At 52.4% G+C, this 20,935-nt stretch overlaps 4 protein-coding genes across 4 annotated transcripts; 1 reads left to right on the forward strand and 3 right to left on the reverse strand.

The window, feature by feature from the left end:
• Positions 1-3: 3 nt before the first annotated feature.
• PHYSODRAFT_346359 (hypothetical protein) lies at positions 4-2,709 on the forward strand (the record flags this gene model as incomplete). The annotated part of the gene is made up of 1 exon (XM_009529403.1): positions 4-2,709. One exon carries the CDS (start codon positions 4-6, stop codon positions 2,707-2,709), a length of 2,706 nt encoding a protein of 901 aa, XP_009527698.1.
• A 1,941-nt stretch (positions 2,710-4,650) lies between these two features.
• PHYSODRAFT_502002 (hypothetical protein) lies at positions 4,651-5,280 on the reverse strand (the record flags this gene model as incomplete). The annotated part of the gene is made up of 3 exons (XM_009529404.1): positions 4,651-4,809; positions 4,862-4,865; positions 4,928-5,280. 3 exons carry the CDS (start codon positions 5,278-5,280, stop codon positions 4,651-4,653), a joined length of 516 nt encoding a protein of 171 aa, XP_009527699.1.
• A 1,690-nt stretch (positions 5,281-6,970) lies between these two features.
• On the reverse strand, positions 6,971-7,588 carry PHYSODRAFT_448210 (hypothetical protein; the record flags this gene model as incomplete). The annotated part of the gene is made up of 2 exons (XM_009529405.1): positions 6,971-7,247; positions 7,431-7,588. Coding segments are annotated over 2 exons (435 nt in total), but the record flags the coding sequence as incomplete, so codon positions are not given.
• A 3,381-nt stretch (positions 7,589-10,969) lies between these two features.
• Positions 10,970-11,857, reverse strand: PHYSODRAFT_502046 (hypothetical protein; the record flags this gene model as incomplete). The annotated part of the gene is made up of 1 exon (XM_009529406.1): positions 10,970-11,857. One exon carries the CDS (start codon positions 11,855-11,857, stop codon positions 10,970-10,972), a length of 888 nt encoding a protein of 295 aa, XP_009527701.1.
• Positions 11,858-20,935: the final 9,078 nt, after the last annotated feature.

The following is a 20,935-nucleotide window of genomic DNA, read 5'->3' on the forward strand; positions in this document are numbered from 1 at the left end:
AAGATGGCGGAGATGCTGGCGCTGGCGCTGGCCCCTCCCCCGCCGCCCCCGCCGGAGGAAGACGCGCAGCCGGCGCCGCCCCCAGAGGATGAAGCGGACGCCCCCGAGACCGCGAAAGAGGCCAAGACGCTGGCGGGTCTGGCGCGCCAGGTGTCCAACTGGACGCTGCACTCGGACCACGAGCTGCACGCGTTCCTGAAGCAGTACTCGACCGACCTGTTCGCGCGCACGAAGGACCTGGAGGACAGCGTGCGCGACATCGCGGCGGAGGCGGACGCGGCCCACGTCCGACTCAAGAACACGTTCAACCAGTTCCTCATGCTCTCCAACAACCAGTTCATCGAGAACCGCGTGTACGACGAGGAGCAGGAGGATTTCTTCGGCGTCGAGAGCGGCCAGGCTGGCGCGGAGAAGGCGGAGGACAAGGACAAGGAGAAAGAGAAGGACAAGGAGCAAGCGGACGCCACCGCCAGCGCGGCTTCAGCTGCTGCAGAGAGCAAGGAGGGAGTGGCCAAGGCGGCGGCCGAGTCTATCGTGAACAAGTACAGATCGGCGCTGGACACGGGCATGGAGGCCATGAAGCTGTTCGTGATGATGGACGACGAGGACGACGACAAGAGCGAGACGCCGTCCCAGTTCGACACGGTGCTGGACATCTACAACGAGCGCCCGCTGCCCTTCATCATCGGCACGAGGGAGTTCTTGGAGGACGAGACGCTCGGATTGGGTGCGGCGCCGGAGGATTACTCCGACAGCGACAGCGACTCGAGCTACGGCTCGTCGTACAGCAGCTCAGACTCCGCCTCGGACTCGGACTCGGCGTCAGACGCCTCCCCGGCGCCGAGAGAGAAGAGACACTCGTCGCGTTCTCGATCGCGCTACCGGTCGAGTTCGGAGGAGTCGGATGAGTCATCGGTGGCGGCTCCACCGCCGCGAAGACGCGCGGACTCGGACGAGAGCGACACCAGCGGGCTGTTTGGTCGTCCGCCGGCGGTTGAGCCGCCGCGACGCCGCGCGGACTCGGATGAGAGTGACACGAGCGGACTGTTTGGCCACCCGTCGGCTCCGGAATCAGCCCCTCGTCTTCCTAGAGCGTCTTCTACGCGCAGTTCTCGTCGTGGCCAGGTGTTTGACGACGACGACGACGACGACGACGACAGCGATAGCGACAGCGACAGTGAAGCTGAATTGACGACAACTAGTGGCCTATTTGGTCGGCCGTCCAGCGCCCCCAAAGACACGAAGAAGTCTCCTTCTCGATCGCGCTACCGGTTGAGCTCGGAGGAGTCGGATGAGTCATCGGTGGCGGCTCCACCGCCGCGAAGACGCGCGGACTCGGACGAGAGCGACACCAGCGGGCTGTTTGGTCGTCCGCCGGCGGTTGAGCCGCCGCGACGCCGCGCGGACTCGGATGAGAGTGACACAAGCGGACTGTTTGGCCACCCGTCGGCTCCGGAATCAGCCCCTCGTCTTCCTAGAGCGTCTTCTACGCGCAGTTCTCGTCGTGGCCAGGTGTTTGACGACGACGACGATGACGACAGCGACAGCGACAGTGAAGCTGAGTCGACGACGACTAGTGGCCTATTTGGTCGGCCGTCCAGCGCCCCCAAAGACACGAAGAAGTCTCCTGCCGGCGTTTCGGTCCTGCCGCCTCCTCAGCAGACCAGACGTCTTGATTTCTCCGACGATAGCAGCGATGATGACGATGACGGCGGACTCTTTGGGGCCGCACCTGCAAAGCCTTCTGCACCCGCTGCGAAGCCTGTTGTGGTGCCTCCTACCGCTGCCATCCTGCCACCTCGACGTTCGACATATTCTGACAGCAGCAGCGATGAGGACAATGGCGACGGCGGCTTGTTTGGCGCAAAATCGAAAGCTGCTCCTGTCGCAGCGACACCAGTTCCTGTATCAGCTCCTCGGCCGCAGCCAGTTCAACGTCCTCCACAAAGCGGACTCTTTGGTGAAGGTGACAGCGATGATAGTGATGACAGTGACGGTGGTGGTCTGTTTGGTGCGAGCAAGCCCACTGCTGCTGCAAAACCACCTCCTGTAACTGCCGCTAGACCACCACCAGTGGTTACGCACAACGTCAGTGACAGTGATAGTGATGACGACGACGGCGGCTTATTCGGCATTCCACAATCAGCTAAGCCTGTTACGGCTGCGCCTGTTGCTGCACCTGCATCACCTTCACCTCAAGTTCGACAGTTTCAAGTGCTCAGTGCTTCTAGCGACTCGGACGATGGAGGGTTGTTCGGAGGCCCTCCCGTGCGAACCGCACCAACACCAGCGACAATTGTACCAACTGCGTCGCCACCCCCCATCCCCGCACCAACTCCTGCGGTGGCTACTACGGTGCCACCGACTCGACCTCTGATTACCCGCCAAATATCGTCGGATGATGACAGTGACGACTGGAGCGACGACGATGGCGGCCTCTTTGGCGCAGCTACATCGAAACCTGCTACTACAAAACCCGTCGCAGCCCCAATGCCCGCAACAACCAGCACCCCGGCGCCAGCCCCATCTCAACCTGCCGCACAGTCGGGCTCACTCTTCGAACCTCCAGCAGGCACTGCTGGACCGGCTGTTCACCCCCAGATCCCGAGCGCTGCTGCACGAATGCGCGTCGCCGAATCCGAGTCGGACTCGGACTCGGACTCGGACTGGGATGGGGACGGCGGCCTCTTTGGGCCCCCAAACAAATAATGGGTGGCCGAGGGTGTGGATAGAGAAAAAGGGAGTGGCGATCTCACATCGATGGACATAACGAGATTTTTTAACTCGGCTAGTGGGTAGTTTTCTTCTCATTTATTTGTGACCTCGGGTTTGATGCAGGTTGGTACGAACTTGGACGCACAAAGATGTAGTAAGTCACCTAGGCTGACTCACGAAGACTGTGCTAGCTTTCCCTAGCATGGGTCATGAAAGGAATAATGGGGGCATAGCCCCCTTATAATGAAATGTGCATAAAGACTTTTTACCCTTTTTACAGGTACTTTTTACTCCAATTTATGAACCCCTGTATTACAATGGAGAATGGGGTAGGGCAAATGAACTATCATAGCCTGCCCGGGGGCGATTTCGATCGAATTTTACCACTTTTTAAGAACACACGAACTCTTGTTGAACGGCGCCAAACGCGACCCTTCAAATGTTACCTTGTTCGAAGGTATAACAAGTTATTAAACTGAGGTCAACTTTTTATCGAACCGGAGATCGCCCCGTTTGTACAGCAAACAAATGATTGCGTTAATCGTTGAAGTTTAAGGTAAGAGTTGACGACCGACGATTTATGCACTTGGACCGTGGAACCCTTTTCAAGGGGTGGCTGAACTCCGGTTAAATGTGGTAACGGAGGCAAATGACAGTGGAGCCCGCCGTAAAAAACATATGAGAGGTCAGGCAGCTCCGTAAAAAGTCTCCGCTAACGTACGAAACAATGTACGAAAGAGTCGTTTGGATTAAGTTATTCATAGATAACCTAATTCAAGGTATCGGTCAGTACACTGATAGATCCTTGGCAAAACTTGGCATGGAGCAGTGAAGTCTAAATCCAAAGGCTATACTATGCTACCGCTAACTATTACGAACCACTCATGCGGAAGCAAGAAGGCAGCACTAGAATTAGTTGGCATATTAGTTGCTGCAATCGTTGACTGAAGAAATCTATAAATCGCTTGCTACACACAGTTCTGCAGCAGCCGGCGCAACCGATTACGAAGATTGGCATGATACAGAAAGCGGTGACCAGGCCAGACGTGCCATATAGTCGAGACAATAGTCAGGATGTATGCTCTGTAGCTGTGAAGAAAACGTGGAGAATTCTCTTTTTGCCCTGACATTTGGTATATTATTCTGACAACCTTGATAAATAGATGAAGTATTGTCATTTGCGCAGGAAGTAAGACGTCGTTGCCCTCCAAAATCGCATGCTATTTCCTGAGCGAGTTAAAGTAGGAGGAGGTTCAGACTAGTCTATTCAACTTATGTTATGAGAGTGTCTGGAATGTCCTAAGCCAGGTGATCAGCGCCGGTACCTGAGATGATCCCGGTGGCTGTACGTGGCTCGCCTCTGGTCGAGGTTCCTCTTTTGGTGTCCGCTGGAAGAGATCCAAACAGATAAGTAATCCTGTGCCTTGAACTATTGTCCTTGGATTTCCGCGTTCCCTACGTGCTAGTGCTCGTAGGTGCCGGAGTCCAGCCTGTTGGAATGCTGCGACGCTGCTTGCAATGGTAACCTGGCCTCCATTGTGAACCACTTGGTTTCGTTGGGTTCATAGGACTGTCATGCATACTGTGCTCATAACCCACCATATCCGTTTCCATTCACGCGCGTAGTCGTCGGTCTGATCGGGAAACGCGGTGCTAAATCGACGACGCAGGTCTGTTGTAAACGGTGGTGATACTCGAGACGCGCAATTCGCCGTATACCGAAGAAGCTGCTGGCCATCACACGTTCGTCTACCCCAGCAGCTGATAAGATATTTCCAGCATGCTTGGGCGCACGGACACTCCCAAAGTAGGTGCGTGAGTGTCTCCTTTCGGTGCTGACAGCTTTGAAGCTTGCGACAACTTGCATCCATTTGACGGCCGTCGAAGAAGAGATTGAGTTGCTTCGTTGCCGTCGGCCATCTTGGGTGTTGGGGTTTACGCTTGTTGGATAGCCCAGTGAACGCCGTTCGGTTCTGGTTTTAGGATAAAATATCCTCCGTCGGTGCCGTCGGTTCCTTCTGGGACCCCTTGGACGAGTTTAGTGTCTAGGACTTTCCAATGGTAATGATAGTGCAGATTGGGTGGTTGCCGAAGCTCCACCGTTGGCCGCACCTGCAGTTCCTCTGCGATATCTATCGGTGGGGACCCTGCTATAATAGCCAATGCCCACCGACACAATTTCGGAGCCGTATGATGCGTTGTTGCGTCCGACGTCAATGGAATCCGGAGCGTATACGCCGCCAGTCCTATTCGCTGAATGTGCAACTCCGGTAGCGTGCAAACACGGATCCGGTTATATATCTTGGCTGTCAGCATGCCCCCGTTTGCTTCTCGAATCCATGGGTTACTGCTCCACAGGTATGTGGGCCAGAATGTCTTAGCTTCAGTCGACCACTCCCGTTGCCAACGAGGAAGTTCCTCGTAAAGCCTGATCTGCAGTGTATTATCGTCCCTCCAACAAATGGCCTGGTCGGCTAACCGGGCCAGGTCCCGTGTACCTTGCCTTAGTAACGTCTCCTTCTCTCCCTGTGTGGGTTGAAGCCACCCGCCTAGCAGCTCTTGCATCCTTTTGCAAGGTGTCTTCGGCTGTCGTCGCCCGGTTTCCGTAGGGGTTATTGTACTATCACTGTCGGCCTCCCCACCCCTGAATGTCCATGCTCGCCATGCTGCGGAATACGTATCCTCTTGCTGCATTTGCCAGAGCATCGCATGTTTCATTTTTTGAGATTTTACGGCCACCTCAATCGATACGAGCCCACGCCTCCGGCGCCTCGTGGAGTGTACAGAAGTCCAGGATTGACCTTATGCCTGCTTGCTTCCGTTGCTATCGAATGGCGCCACAGGAATTGCTTCTGCAGGTGTCGAAGTTCCTTGCCTGCCCACGGTGGTATATCGAACGCTGCGGCCGTGAACAATATTGCTGTTAGCATGATCACATTGAGGATGGTTACTCGTAGCCATCTGCGCCGCCGTTGCTAATCTTCGTTTGATATTGCGGATCCGGTGGGCCCAGTTGTGACCCGATAGCTCCTGAGTTCCTACTTCGTAACCTAAGTAACGAGTAGTTTCTCCATGCCCGAGTACCGGTATTCCATATAGCTCATTCATCTCCACCGCCGTATTCAGAAAAAATAACTTGCTTTTGGTGGGCTGGACAATTAGGCCTGACAGTGCTCCAAAGCGCCGAATTATATCCATCACCCCGGGAGCTGCTTGGCTTCTTGAAGGAACACCGTCGAGTCGTCCACAAAGGCCGAGAAGCGGTGCTCAGCATCCGGTTTGCCCGGTACGTTAATCCCCTGCAACTGTGAGTCCTGTGAGATAGATAGCGCCAACACCTCTGCCGCGATCAAGAAGAGCAAAGGCGCCAGTGGACAGTCTTGGCGAATGCCTGATAGCACCTCTGTCGGCTGCTAGAGTTCCCCATTTACCAAAATGCGAGCTGTAGTCCCATCATGCAGTCGTCGTAACATATCTACGAATTCTTTCGAAAAACCAAAGCGTAATAGCGATAGGAAGAGAAATTCCCTGGCCATTGTGTCGTACGCTTTCTTAAAATCCAGCAACACAATCACCCTGCTTAGCTCTGCCGCTAATTCAGGTTCCCCTCTCGCCGATGCCAGGACCGCCAACATCATCATCACTGTTTTCATCATTTGTCTGCGGTGCACGAAGCCTTGCGGTGTCGTTCCAATAACTTTGCCTAGAATCCGCTGTACCCTTGTCGCCAAAACCTTGGTGAATACTTGTATCCTGTTTGTAGAAGCGAGATAGGGCGGTAATCCATGGCATTATCCGAGTCCCCTTTCTTTCTGAGTGGTATGATGAGTCCTTCTAGAAACGACATAGGGGGCTTACCACCTTTCAGCAGTTCATTACCGAGCGTCACCAACGCAGGCGCCAACTGAGCCTGCGCGTCCTTAATGAGGTCGTTGTTCAATCCATCTGCCCCTGCCGCTTTGTGTCGATTTAGTGCCGATATCGCCTGAATAACTTAGTTCAATGTGATCGGCTCCATCAACATCCGATTGTCGTTCTCCGTGAGCTGCCTTTGAACCGGTATCTGCACAAAGTCATCAAACTCGTGCTGTAAGTCCGACGGTGGTACTGAGCTGTGACTTTGCCCCAGGATCGGCGCCCACTCGGACGCAAATTTGTCCGCTGTGGACATGTTCCGGGAGAAGCTCGCTCCGTTGATCGGACGAATGCTCGACACCGTCTGATCTTGTTCCCAATCCGAGATGCGCCTGAATTGCCACCGGAGGTGTTCCGTCGTTCGTTCGAGCCGCTGTCCTTCTCTCATTAAGGCTGCCTCATGATGCTCCTCTGCTACGTTTGCTGTTGCGTCCTCTATGGTAAAGATTTGTGCGCGCGCTTGGCTCTGAAGCTTCTTGACATACCGAGTCCTGCGTTGTTTCACCCGCTTCTGGATGCGTTTGATACATTCCACACAGGCCCTGGTTGTCTGATTCCAAGTTGATGCTGTGATGCCTCTGCCGACCTCGCGCTCAATAAGCTCCTCCAGCAGTTCACTGATCACGCGCTGGGGCTGAGCTGTTCGAATGGGGTATGTTACCTTTCGTGCACTGCGCCGTGGGATTCCTAACACAGGGATTGTGAGATGTACTTTCACAGTTTGATGATCTGTTTTCACCGGCGGAACTTCCACCGAGACCCATTGTACGACTGCAGTCCAAGATCTTGGCACGTAGAACCTGTCAATTCTGCTTGCCGAGCGCTTATTCCAAAAGGTGAACCAATCTGTCGGACTGGGGTTTGCCATTTCTTCCCCAGTCGCTGACAAGATCGCTGCATCCTCTACTTCGAGCTGGCGCACCAATTCTTGTAGCTGCTTACTTTCCGGCCGTCCGGCTGATCAGTTTCCCAGCCTGTCCAAATGTGGGCTCTGAACGCTGTTGAAGTCTCCACCCAGGATGATTTCCTCCCCAGCCCACGGCCAATTCCGGATCGACCTGAAGAATTCCTCCCTGTCCGTAGACTGATTCGGCGCGTAGATGTTTACCAACAGGAGGTCACCTAGTTTCACCGCCATCGCCCTGCTCGACCACACTTCAGGATGCCATGCTTCTGCTTTGTTGGCCAATGATGGACCCGTCCGTTTTACCTTGATTGGCGGTACTCCAATATGTAAGCTGCTTACCAGACCAGTGCTGCTTCCCCCACAGCCTACGCCAGTCTTCCTCTAAATTGTCTGCTTCTTCCTCCGTTTCCACATGCGTTTCTTGTAAAAATCTAAGTAGCGGGCGCTCCCGCTGCAACTCTTTTCGCCACGCCTCCATCCAATGTTTTCTCTCTGTTGCCGTGAACCCCCGCAGATTTTGCGTTGCTATTCTGCGTGAGATGGGCTTCAGAGCCGCCTTACCCTTCCGTTTGCTGTCACCAAATGCCTCCTGTAGGCGGAAGTGCCGTCCGAAGGCATCCGAGGGTACAGTGTCCATGGGCACCAAACCCTCTGTGACTGCGCTGAAGGAGAACTTAATTCTGGAGAGCTAGCTGCAGCTCCTCCCTCTCGAATGTCGAGGTGAAGTAGCTCTCCACAGCTGCCCAGTTGATTTGCCGGTCTGCCGCATAATACGCAGCTTTGTAACTCTCGATCTTGTCCAGGGCCGTAAGGTGACGCCGTACTTGAGTTGGTACGCCGTTCTCCACGTCATCTTCCGTACCAGTGATCGCGCGAATTTCGGGATCGTAGATAATGGCGCACAAGATATGTTGAGCGAGCTTGAGTGTATTGCCGAAATCGCATTGCTGGAGTAGCGAGACGCTCGCGAACGCATTCGCTTCCAGTCATCGCAGTTGTCAAACGGCGGGGCACGCTTTTCCTTTGTAGGTGGTTCCGCTAGCCGCTTAGTCCAATCATCAAGCCATGTGTGGATCGACTTGTCGGTAGTCCGACCACGATACTGAATTAAACCCGCTAACATACAATCTTTCCGCCAGGCCGCAGTCCATGCTATTAGAACATCATCACTCACAGCTTGCAGCACGTCGGTTGCAAACGGGAACCGTTCAACAAGTCGGATCAGTCGTCGTGGTTCCACTTCGGCTGCTCGCTGCCACTTATCGTTGTTGCTCGTGGCCAACGGGAACGGCGTCTGTGCTCCTTCCGCCCACTCCGGAGCCAAGAATTTCCAGTGGTGTTCCCAGTCCGGTCTCGCGACGACTGGCGCTGACAATTGAACGGGTTCTGTCACTTCACGCTTTCCTTTTTTTCCGCCCGACTGCGGTAGGTTTGGCACTGTACAATGCGCCGAATTTGTTTGTCACAGCGAGAGCAGAACGGTGATCCCTCTTTTGCATTGTCTTCTTGGATCTGTGCCTCAGCTTCTTCTGCTGCTGCCTGTACGGTTTCCGCCGGCTTGGTTTGCTGCTGACCCTATCACCGGATGGGACGTAGGCCTCGTCACGAGGATCCGTGGCGCTACCTGTTGATTCCTCACTGTGGTCCTGTATCGGATCTCGTTCTCGGTCCAGCGCTCCTTCCTTGTTCTCCCGCACATGGGTTTGCCATTGCTTCAACACTACTAAAGGCACTTGGTGCCGCTGAAGGAATTCCCGAACGGTTGGGCTCGCTTCGTCCTCCAGGGCGGCGCTCCGGAGACGGTTTTGCTCTTGTACTGATAGTTTCGAGACGGTATTGACTAGGAATCCCAAGAGTTCATGGTATCGATCTGCCTCTGCTACCCGTAAAATATGTTGGATTTCACACTTGAGCTCGTGTGGTATCGTCATGCCTTGCAGCCGGTGGTGCAGTTCATCTAGCGAGCCATCCCATTCGTCCGGATTCCATGGCTCCGCTGTGGCTTCGGCTTGCGATCGCGATAACCCGTCCTCGCGACCGGGAATCCTCTCTGTATCCTCCATTTCAAAATCTTCCGTCTTCGTCCCCTCCCGCTTCCCTACATCTGTGCCTTGTGGCTGTACGTGCACGAACGCCGAGTAGTGACGCCCCCAAAATCGTAGGACTAGTGGTGCTGCGTGTGCTTTCAGCTTGTCCTCCCGAATACGTTGGACGCAATCCTGGACTGTCAGCATAACCTGTTGACCGGTTTCGAAGACCTTTTTGAATCGCGTCCGCGAGCTTGGTCTATACATCACGCAGTTCCACGCTTGGTCACCTTGCGTGTTGTGCGCGAATACATAGATTGATCGTTTGAGAAAGTTTACTGCCATCGCCATCAGGTCACTGCCACCCCAGTTGAACCCTTCAACCATGGTGTCTCTGTCAGAAGCACTTCCAGCGTACTCCTCCAAGTACCACTTAAACTGCTTCTTGGAATCACCTGGCGGCATGTTTTCCCACCCTCGCTGCACATTCACTAATGTCAATGTCCTTGCGTAGTGATCGAACTGGTCACTCATATGAAGCTGTCCTGCGTGTTTGATGCCTCGCTTGATTGAGGTGGTTGCCTTAGTCAGAACGTCGTCATGAGCGGCGAGATCGTGGTTGGCTACTGCTTGCACGATAGCGATCGCCATGCAATTGCCCGTCGATGGTGTCGTCACCTCACGTATATGCAGTAGCCGTTCGACCACTTCAACGTTGTCAATCGTGGTGGGGACCACCGCATCCCATGGAATGTTGAGGAGTTGCTTTGGTAGCAGCGGTTCCACCACAGTTAGTAGCTCCTGGCGTTCACGCTGTTTTAAAGCCACTAGTTGCGGGGCTGTCGGCCCGCCGGCGGCGTGCGTCTCACTATGTGCAACAGGCTCTTTTCATCTTTGGTAAGATCCTTATAGAGACGCTCTTTTGGGGTTTCTTGCGACGATCCCGATGAGATATCGATGATTTCCTGGTGTTGATCTGCCGGTGGCTCGATTCCAGCGTTCCTATCCTCCTCGTCGTCTTCCTCATCTTCGTCCTCAGCTAGGACGTCATATCGCGAGTGCGCTGGCCTTATTTTCTGGTCCAGGGCTGCCTTGTGGGCGAACAAGGTCCGTCCTCCTTTCAGCTTGACTGTTACCCATTTGGGTTGAGGCTTGGGCGTAGGTGCCTGCTGTTGCTGGCTGGCTTCTTCTCGGTGGTGATCTCCTTTCGGCTCTCCTGCCTGATCGGCCGCCGGTTCGAGATCTCGCTGCGGTCTTCCGAGCTCCACTTCGTGGCCATTCGCCGTCGGACTCACGGCTTCTTCCTCTACTCGTTCCGCTTGCTGGTGCAGGCGCAAACGTTTTGCTGCTGCCTCCTTCATTTCCTTCATGCTGCCGTACGGTTTGGCTAGGTCCACGAGATTGATCACCTCCTCTTCACAAGCCACCAGTCTCCTTGCCCACTTAATTGGTCGTCCGTGTAGTTGCACCGCGCGAGAGTGTGTCCTAGCTGCCCGCAACGTAGACACTGCAGGCGACGACCTACAGCCGGGTGCTTGATCACAATGCTTGCCCCGAACCAAATGATTCGTTGGATTCCCCGCAGGAATTCTGGGCATCCTGCTAATTTGAATGTTAATTTCCACACTGTAGAAGTGCGAGAGTTCGGCGTGCAGGCATCAAGATCCTCGAAGTCGAATTCGGCCTGACTGTGCTTTTTAAAAAAGGCTGTCAGTCGTCCGATGTCCATGAAGCGCGTGATGTTGTATAGACGGACTTCGTATTCCGTTGGCGGGCTCATACTAACACCAGCGCGTCCTAACTGGCGCTCCCACGGGGTTCCGCGGTCGGGCCCGTGTACGTTCATCAAGCGGTACACTCTTCCTTTGAACGGCACTGGTGTCAGTGCATGCCTCGCAGCTGTCGCGCGATCAAAAAAGAAGAAATGGATTGACTTCTTGACCCTGTTGAAGCTTATCGTTTTGGTTTGACTTAGCAACCCATGCAGCTCCGTCAAATTCACATTAGCCCGCTCGGCTGCGAGCAGAATGTCTTCTTGGAACGCACGTGTGTGCTGGCGGCTTACGCGAACGCCCGTATAGCCGTTCAAAACAAACATGAGCTCCCCTTCAACCTGCGCTTGAATCGTGCTGTACAGACGCAGCCGCTCTTGAGAGTCTAGAATACTTCTGATGAAATCCGGCAGACGCCTGCTGACAATGCTGCCTTCTGCTAGACCTTGAATGATTTTCCATTCATCATCGGAGCCCTCGCGCAGCTGGTGCTGCGCGTACCGGGTTCTCTTCGCGTGCATATTCCCTTGAAGCGTTCGATGTCATTGCTTGAGTACCTGCGTGGATTAAACATGAACACTGGGAATGCCTGGGGGTCCTCGCTGAGCAAGTTAAAGTAGCAATATGCAATTCTGACGGTCTTGCATGTTCACACAAACGCCAAATGTATAGCTAACACTAGCGTTTGTTAAATGTTTGTTACTGTATAGTGAATCTGGCGAACATGTATGTGGAGTGAGAGTCTCATTAGGATAATTCAAAGTATTGTATTATTGAGTAATACAATTTCAGTATTAATACAGATTGTATTAATACTTATACTCGTTTTTTGGGCGAATATATAAGGATAATTGAAGTAATACTACTCCTCAGAATTGGTAATACCAGTAATATTTTACGGTTATCCGGGCCAACTTGACTCCAAATTAGCTACTATTCGTGGAGGGTATAAGTGTACATTAGTAATCTTTATATATATTGTGGCCGCCAAGCGTTTTGCCCGCTCGGTTTTTCACGCTCTCAAGGGATTTAGCATCACCAAATCCTGGTTGATATATATGTAAATCCTTCAGAACGCCTACGGACAACTGGGCATTCTGGTCGATTCATATATATATCGACCAGGGTTAGCCTAAGTGACCAATCAACACCTTTAACGAGCTATACACATGTACGAGGCCAGCTAAATACTCCAGCTGGTTAATACGAGAGCGATAGTGTCGTCTCCATGCTCGGTCTAATAAGGAGTGACTCGAGGTATATATACCATCCCAGTGTCTATAGCAGTAAAATTGCATCACACAGCGTCGCTCACAGACTCTGGACAATTGTAGTGAAGTGATACAATGTGCAAATTATACGGGCATAAAAGGCTTTATACATCTGCGTTTATGTTAAAGCACCTGAAGTAACATGCATCGTGGGCCACTAACAATATTGGGCTCTACTTGGCTAATTATTCAAACTGAGCTATTACCGACACTTCAACGCGATTTGCGATTCGGAAATACATAAGTACTTTGTGTTTCTTTAGAGGCTTTTAGAAGCACCGATAAATGAAATGACGTGGCCAAAAGTAGCGTAGAGGTCGCTACCGGCATTTCCTACGATCAATTGAACCAAGGGGACAGCTTTAGGGATACCGTTTGGTAAAAGAACATCGGGTAACCCCGTATCAATCCGCATACATGGTTGATGAAGCGCACGTGGTGCATTTAGAACATGCGCGCGCCCACTAATATGTTTCCACGACCGCCAAGGCCTTCTGTGAACGTGCACTTGCCCCGGTATGATTTGACTTCTAGATTGTTTTTTATTTACTTGAAATTAGATGAACGGTATGAGAGCTCACTGTTGCGTGCGTGGCAACATGAAAAAGCCTTTCGATACCGTTTAAACGGCGCTTCTAACTATTGACCCTAACTACATTAGCAGCGTTCGAATAAGAACTGGTCCAAGCATTTCACAGTCCCGTTTTACCTCAAATGGAGAGTGCATGGGGTCTGGGTGTGCAACCCCAGCACACGCACCGCAAGATTAATGGTGCTCCGTGAAAATGTTGATTAATTTTATTAGGATCAGTCGCAAGTCTTATTTGTTTTCTTAGTAAAGCTTACCTTATTATGGCACAGTACATTCGTTCGCTCGCGGTTGAGGCTGCAGTCGAGGCTACCGGGCTGGGAATGTGCGCATTTACAGAAGCTGATGCTAATATTGCTACCCTTACACACAATTCTATCGATACGCTACATTAACCCCCTTAAATACCTCGAAGCATCTCCTGAGGTTCGGTCTTATTCTTAGACGTAATATGGTCTTTGAGACCCCAAATGTATAGTTGAGGTTCGAGGAGGCTCTTACTCCTGAATGAAGATGAACATATACGAAGGATTAATTAGACGACGAATTCCAATCGCTCCTTAACTCTGAAATAAATTTCAGAGAACAATTGGTATCACCGCTGTATTATATAGATAAGTATTATTGTGCTTTGCACGCAGCATGCCGTCCGTTTTAGTCAGCTTTTCCAGACTTCACCATAGCTCTAAATCAGACTTTGGTTACTCAGACTTCGCACCAAAACAGACTTTATGTTCGCAACCGACTACTAAACTGTCATAATCAAAACTGCCCCTTTGCATTTAGATAGAAGTTTCTTTGGCCTTTGGCTTCTGGCCTCTGCGGCGCCTACACTTTCCTCATTCAACCCGATCGCATACACGACGTGTCGCGCACAAGGCCCGAGGCCACGTCAAACTTAGGTAGCACCTCTGCAAAATAAGGACCGTCATATGAATACTATGAAGGTCTTCAACGCCATTCGGATCGTCAAGTGATAGGAACGCTTCAGACGTTAAACTATTCCTTGGGCTCAGTCCTTCTGAGCGATTCGCACGGATATAATTCACAACATAGACTCGCCACTGGCGAAGCCGAGCTAATGTGGGCCACATAAATTTGTACTAGTATAAAGTATTACCCAAAGTATTAATACAATCTGTATTAATACTGATACTTGTTTTCTATACGAAAGTATTGTATAACAGATATTTATACCGGACCTCCAGTAGGGCCAGTAATACTTATACCGTGATTTGGTCGATTATCCTAACCTCAGAGTGAGACGTGTAGTCGTTCATCTTGAAGCTCTTTTAAATCACTTACAGTGAGTTCGTGTTATTGTGAAAAGCACTTACGTGTTGGGGGCACACTGCTGGTCTCACTGTTTCAATGAGCTTTTTAAAGCTCATTAATTTAAAAATTAATGTAATGTGAGAGCAAATGTGCATACCGGTGGTTGCTGAATGTAATGTGACTGAATTTTTCGCCATGAGTTACAATTTTACTGATATATTGGCTTGCTGAATGCTCGAGCACGATTTAGCCTGGTACTGTGGGGGATATTTAGCGATGTCCACCCGGAAATTTGTTGCAATCGATTCAGCGGCCAACGGTGGCAACGCCAAAGCCACTTATAATGATTCGGAAAGTGTTTATTTACTACTGTAGCATGGAAACCAGGACTAAGCAAAAGACTATACGTTGATTTACGGTTGAAAGAGGTACGACGGCACTACCAGATGCGGCACGAGATCCCTTGCTGTTACGTCAAGCCTCTTTCCTGTCTTCATTTATGGCGGCGGCGGATGACTAGGACATGCAAGTTCTAGTTGATCAGCATGTGTGCAACGTCAGGAACACGCGCGCTGTCTACCAGTGCTCGCTGCGCTTGCTCGTGGCATCGGTCCCCGTGCTGCCTATACCGTTTTCCATATTAAACTCCAAGCCCGGTCATTTTAATAAAATCTGATGCAAACCCGGCACTTCGTGCATATATTTTTGAAACCAATTTGGTAAAAGTATGAGTGTGTATAGGATACTTGGGGGCGGTGCTGAGAAGCTAAGATACAACATTTTCCGAAGCAATGCCCCTCTAGCAACCGGGGCGAAAATTCGCCGTGAGGATGCTGCTATACTAGTACTGGGATACTGAGTAGGAAGCAACATTAGTGCTGCTATCGCAGACCAAATCGGATTAACGGAAAAGCTAATTTGTATACCGCATACTATTGAATTGAACACATCAATTTTAGAAAGGTATACAAATAGGAGAGGGTATATTACTACCAACGTAGATTCGATGCATACAAGTTCTGGATAATTGTTGCGAGCAGCCTACGTACCGCAAAACTACTTTGATGACGTCCTGCCAACTTATATGCCAGTCTTCAAACCATGGAGACACCCATAGGTTGCGCCAGAGTTGGCCCACAACGTCTTTCATGGACAGTGTTAACCCAGCATTCAGAACTTGACCAAAACCATTTTTCATTAGGTACCTCACCGTAATTTTGCATGAAGCTCCAAAACTACAAACGGCACCCAGACAATTGCCATTTCTAAGATAAAAACGACAGGATCTTGTTTGCCGTATCCGACAAATTAAATACTTACACTCCGTTCATTTTTTTAAAAAAGTTAAAAACTAAAAGGAGTGTAAGTATTAAAATAAAGGAGTGTGAGCATTTGACGCGTGATTTTCAATTTTAAGGCGTCTCTTAGCCAATCAGAAGATATTAACATTAACCCAAACTTTGCTGTTTCAAGAAAATTAGTACTCGACGCTCTGTATGGCTGTTGAGGTATACAAATTGGCGTAGGTACAATAGGTTTGTATACTGATCAAATCCTATCAGATTTGAGAGGAGGTATTCAATTCGAGAAGGGTACGCTATTTGGCGCTATGGTACGTCAAGTCAAACAATGACCCCTCTTGACATCTAACTGGTACATTTTCTTGAGACCGGTACGACTCCGGTGCCGCACGAGGCAGGTTTGTGGAGTAGCGCGCTCACAGAAAATAAGAAAGTTCCGTAAGTTCGTCCTCGCACAAAACCGACGCGTCCTGATCTCAGTCGCGACGGGCAATTTCCCGGTTCTTGAGTAGCGTATCTTCGGCTGCGAGCTCAAGTCTTCGCAGGCTTCAGAGTGGGGGGGGGGTTAAGTGGACGCTTGGTCCTTGTCTTAGGGCGTCGGTAGTTCCTTGGGCCTGCGGACTTATCGAGCCGGCATTTCCTCGGAGATCCCGTCGGGCGTGCGGCGTTATCGGGCCGGCGTTTCCTGGGGTTTGTTATCGGGCCGACGCGGGGTCTTGTGCACAGCGGTTATCAGGCCATGCGGTCCTTCGTCTAGGCTGCGCGTTATCGAGCGCCTCCTAACCGGTATTCGTTTTACGTGCCTTCGTTTCCAACACGGGGTTTGAGGGGGTGAGCACCCGAGCCAGCGAGCGAGGGGGGCCGCGTGTTCCTTGCGGCTCTGCTTGGCGGCGCTCGGTGGTTCTCAAGAACCTGGCTATCTCCCGAACGGGAGAGGTCTGAATGGTTCAGAGGATTTTCGGGACTGAGTCCTTACCCTATCCTGTGTCCTTGCTACTGGCAACTCCCTACTACTGCTTGCTATGCCTACCGTTCTGGGCCTATCCCTACTTCTGTCGTGCTTGCACTGCCATCCTTCAACCTGGTTTGCGTGGCGTAATCAAGATCTTACCTCGGCGGGGTTTAGGGTCGGCGCGTTTTGGTCGGCGGGTTTTGCTCGGCGGGGATAAGGGTCGGCGCGTTTTGCAGAGACGGGGTGCTGGTCGACTCGTCGGATGATTACGCGTCGAGTTGGACTCTGGCGCCGTGTATCACGGCCCATCACCCGCGTCGACTTTTCCCGTCGATCCCTGCCGCGCGTCGCGTTCCACCAACTGTATCGAGTTCCATCCTTCGCACCGAGTTCCATCCTTCGCGTCAGTCGGCTTCCATCTCGGCGCCTCCTCTCACCGGCGTCGACGTGCCCCCTTCCTCGCGGGGCACTACACCACAACCGTCCCGCTGCCACGCACGCTTACTACCCAGGTGGGTGTGTCGTTGCAGAACCTGCCCCGCGCTGTGGCCGCATCTCCATTCGTTGCAGTTTTTGTCGTCGCCCTCCGCTTCGTCGCCTTTCAAGCATCATGGTTGGCGCTGAGGACATCTACGTCGAGGAGGGCGGGCCCGACACCTCGAGGCCGCCGACATCGTCGTCTATGCAAGCAGAGCACATAGGTCTCGCATCCCTGACCCGTCCGATCAGCTCGCGGTCGACTTTCGAAGAAGTCGTCAATCGATTTGACCTGCTCTGGCGGCAGGGGCCACTGCCGCGTGACACAGTACTTCGTGCCCGGCACGAGATCAAACTCGTGCTGGATGCCCTTGTTCTGCGGAGGCTCCGCAGGGATCTCCTTCGGAAGTACGTCCGCGTACTCCCGTAATATCTTGTAGTAGGGACTCGTCTTCAACGAGTCCCAGCTCTGTTCTTCAAAGCGCTCCTTCTTCGTCTTCGCACTGAGAGTGTCCTCACTCAGTGGTGCTCTCCATGAAGAACTGAGGCAGTTCTTCATTCTCCCTCTTCGTTCTCTCGGCGTCCGAGAGAATGCATATTTGCTCGGTGCGTCCATCGTGTAAGTCAAGCGCGAAGCGCTTCCAGCTCACGGCTGGAAGCAAAGTCAACTACGACGCTTGTGTCGGAGGATTAGCGAGAGGCATCTCCCTGTATCGGAACCCAGCACAGGTACGCGTCAAGACGTTCAACGTCTCGACGTCCGGCTTCTCTGTCTCCGTCTGCCCGGCTGACTTCTCTGTCTCCGTCTGTCCGGCTGACGTCTCGGCCCCAGGCCGAGACTTGCGCAGCGACCTTCGCATGCGCCGTCTTCTTGTTTTGCGTAGCCCGGCTCCGCTTGGCTCTTGACCTCGCCTAGGCCCAGCCGTGGGCGGGTGTTCTTCTTTTATTCCGCCGGCGGGTATATCCCGCGGGCGAGCGACTTCAAGCCCGGCTTTGTCGCTCGGCATTTCGGAAATCGACACATTTTCTCCTTCAGCCGTCGGCGGCGACGCCGACGCTTGCTGCTCTTGCGCGCGTGCTCGCGCGCGACCAGGGCATTCCGGGACAGCGCCATTAGGCACTGTCTTGACGGGAGAGTCGCGCGCACCTATCGGTGCGTGCATTGCGACAACAGGACCATCGCTCTCTGTTCCGCTATCGCGACCGAAGCGCACAAGAGTGCGCATCTCCCAGCCTATTACCCGATCATGCCGTGCAAGCCAGGGCATGCCGTGGCTCAACACAATGTCAAACTTCTCGTCCAGGTCCAGGACGATGAAGTGTTCGACAAACACTCGATGTTCGTGCATGATGCGCACCATGCGCTTCTCGGTTTTAACGATGGCACCCGTTGCCAATCGAATTTCCAACATACTTCGAGGTATGATTACCTCCTCGAAGTCAAGCCTTGATATACTTCGCAGTCGAACAAAGTTGTTCGACGCGCCTAAATCAACCAAAGCACGAAGAGAGTGAGTTGCTCTCTCTCTTCGAAGACACGTCCAAGATGACAAGGTTCGGTTTGTCATCATGCATTTTGCAGTGAGAATTGTCCTCACTGGGGGGCTGCAGTCCTCAGTGTCGCATGTCCGAGTTGGACACGCGTGACTGCTTCACCGGTAATCCACCCCACGCCTACAGGGTTCCAGCGTTTTTTGTTTGTCGGCGACGATGCCCGGCATCGCCGCATCGACCACCATCTCGGTGCACGGGTGCCGTGCACTCTCGGGCATAGTGACCGATTCTTCCGCAACGGAAACATCGTACATTGCTCCCTTGTTGCTGTTGATAACCAGCAGCCGTTGCATTCGAGAGGTCCATTGGTTTCGGCCCTCCCGCTATCGCGACCGGAGGCGGTTGCAGCCTCGGCGCATTCGCATGCAGTTTAACCTGCCTCAGACTAAACTCCCCCTGCATCGCAAGAGTAATCGCAGCTTCGAGAGTACCTGGGTACTCACGGAAGAGATAGGTCTTCACAGGCCCATCTCTCAGACCCTTCATCAACGTGACGACCTTGGTCGCCTCGTCTATCGGGTTGGTCACGATGTTCGAGACCAAGTACCGTGCTCTTTGCGCGTAAGCATGGACATCATACTTACCCTGCTGCAGGTCGAGGAACTCCGCCCTCGACCGGAATTCATTTTGCGGAGGCTCAAACGCTCGCCTTAGCGCCTCCTTGAAACCCGCGTACGTGCTGAAGCACGTAGGATCCGAGAGTCGGCGTCCATACGCCTAACTTCTCGCTCGTCCGCCAAGACATGACATGGCAAACGCAACCTTGGACAACGGGTCGACAATACGTCGAGTCGCAATGGCAGTGTCGTGTTCGACAAGCCAACGGAAGAGAGGCTCGTCCTCTCTTCCGACATAGTTGCTCACGTTTAGCTTCAACGATTGCTCACGCGGTGTCGTCCCCAACGGCACCATGGTAGAGGAAGAAGCATCACGCTGCTCCTTCATGATGAACCCCAGAGCAACACCATGTTGCTTTGTCGGCGATAACGTACGTAGCATCGCAGCTACTGCCGCCTCCCCAATGACTGTTGACAGTCTTAGAGTGCCTCCCACTCTGGATCCGACAGGTGGAGGCAATTATCGCGTACAACATGAGTTGCAGGCGTAGTGGAGCTTTCAATGGGCTCCTCCGTGCTCATGAAAAGTTTATCGGCTCCTCGTTCGTACAGCTCCGTACGAACGTTCAGGTAGTCGGTCGTTGGACGGACTACAAAGTGCTACCAGGTGTAATGGGCCTACTTTGGCTCACTACTACGACTCACACGTATGCGCACGTGTATGAGGAAGCGTAGGTTTCTTTTAATTGACTTAAGTATACTCGAGATCCACGAGTATACTTTAAACAAGATAATGACTCTAAGTAGCCGCTTTTGGTAAAGATGAGAACTGTTATTGTGATTTATGCTTTGACTTCCCCTAAATGAAATATTTTAAACTAGGAATCTGCCAACGGCTGGTTGGCAGGATTCTTCTAACATTCAAGTCGCTCATTGGCTAAAAGATGCTGCTTTCATCCAATAGGAATCCTAAATATGTATGAACCACCCGTCGTGGTGGTCCCAAATGTCTGAACCATTGGTGTACCTTACACCAAGGTCGAGAAAGCCTTTCGAACCTCTAACAGACACGACGTCTGTTAGAGATACAAGTGGCTGTAGCCACTTGTGTGTGTAACCCCGTTACATGTCTGCAATCACGGGATGGCGTGACCTGACACGGCGACCCTCCACAGCAACCCGACGCGAGCACGACTTCAAGAGCACTATGAGCCTTCAAAGCTCAGCTGGACCTCGAACTCGAAGTGTCCACCGACGTCCGCCAAATCCAGCCATGTTCAGCAAAGTCCAGCAAGCTCAGGCTGAACCTTCTCGGAGTCCAGGGAAACCGTCCTCACTGAGCCGTCAGAGGCTTAGCCGACGCACATCTGGACCTTCGGAATTTCGACAATGATGCAGCACGGGCTTCTCGGCCTCAGGACACTTCGGCTGGACTTAGCAATGCAGCAAGCGCATCCAAGTGGTACTTCACACACTCCGAGTACGCACGTAGTCAGCCTCGCTCCTTGCTGGCACCAGTGATCAGCGCATGACGTCTGGACTTGGCAACATTCCGCAAGCACAGCGCTAACATCCCATGACTTCGGTCGACTTCAGTAGCCGTTTATCTGAGCCTCGACAACT

The sequence above is a fragment of the Phytophthora sojae genome (genome assembly GCF_000149755.1).
Source record: "Phytophthora sojae unplaced genomic scaffold PHYSOscaffold_4, whole genome shotgun sequence".
Lineage (NCBI taxonomy): Eukaryota > Oomycota > Peronosporomycetes > Peronosporales > Peronosporaceae > Phytophthora > Phytophthora sojae.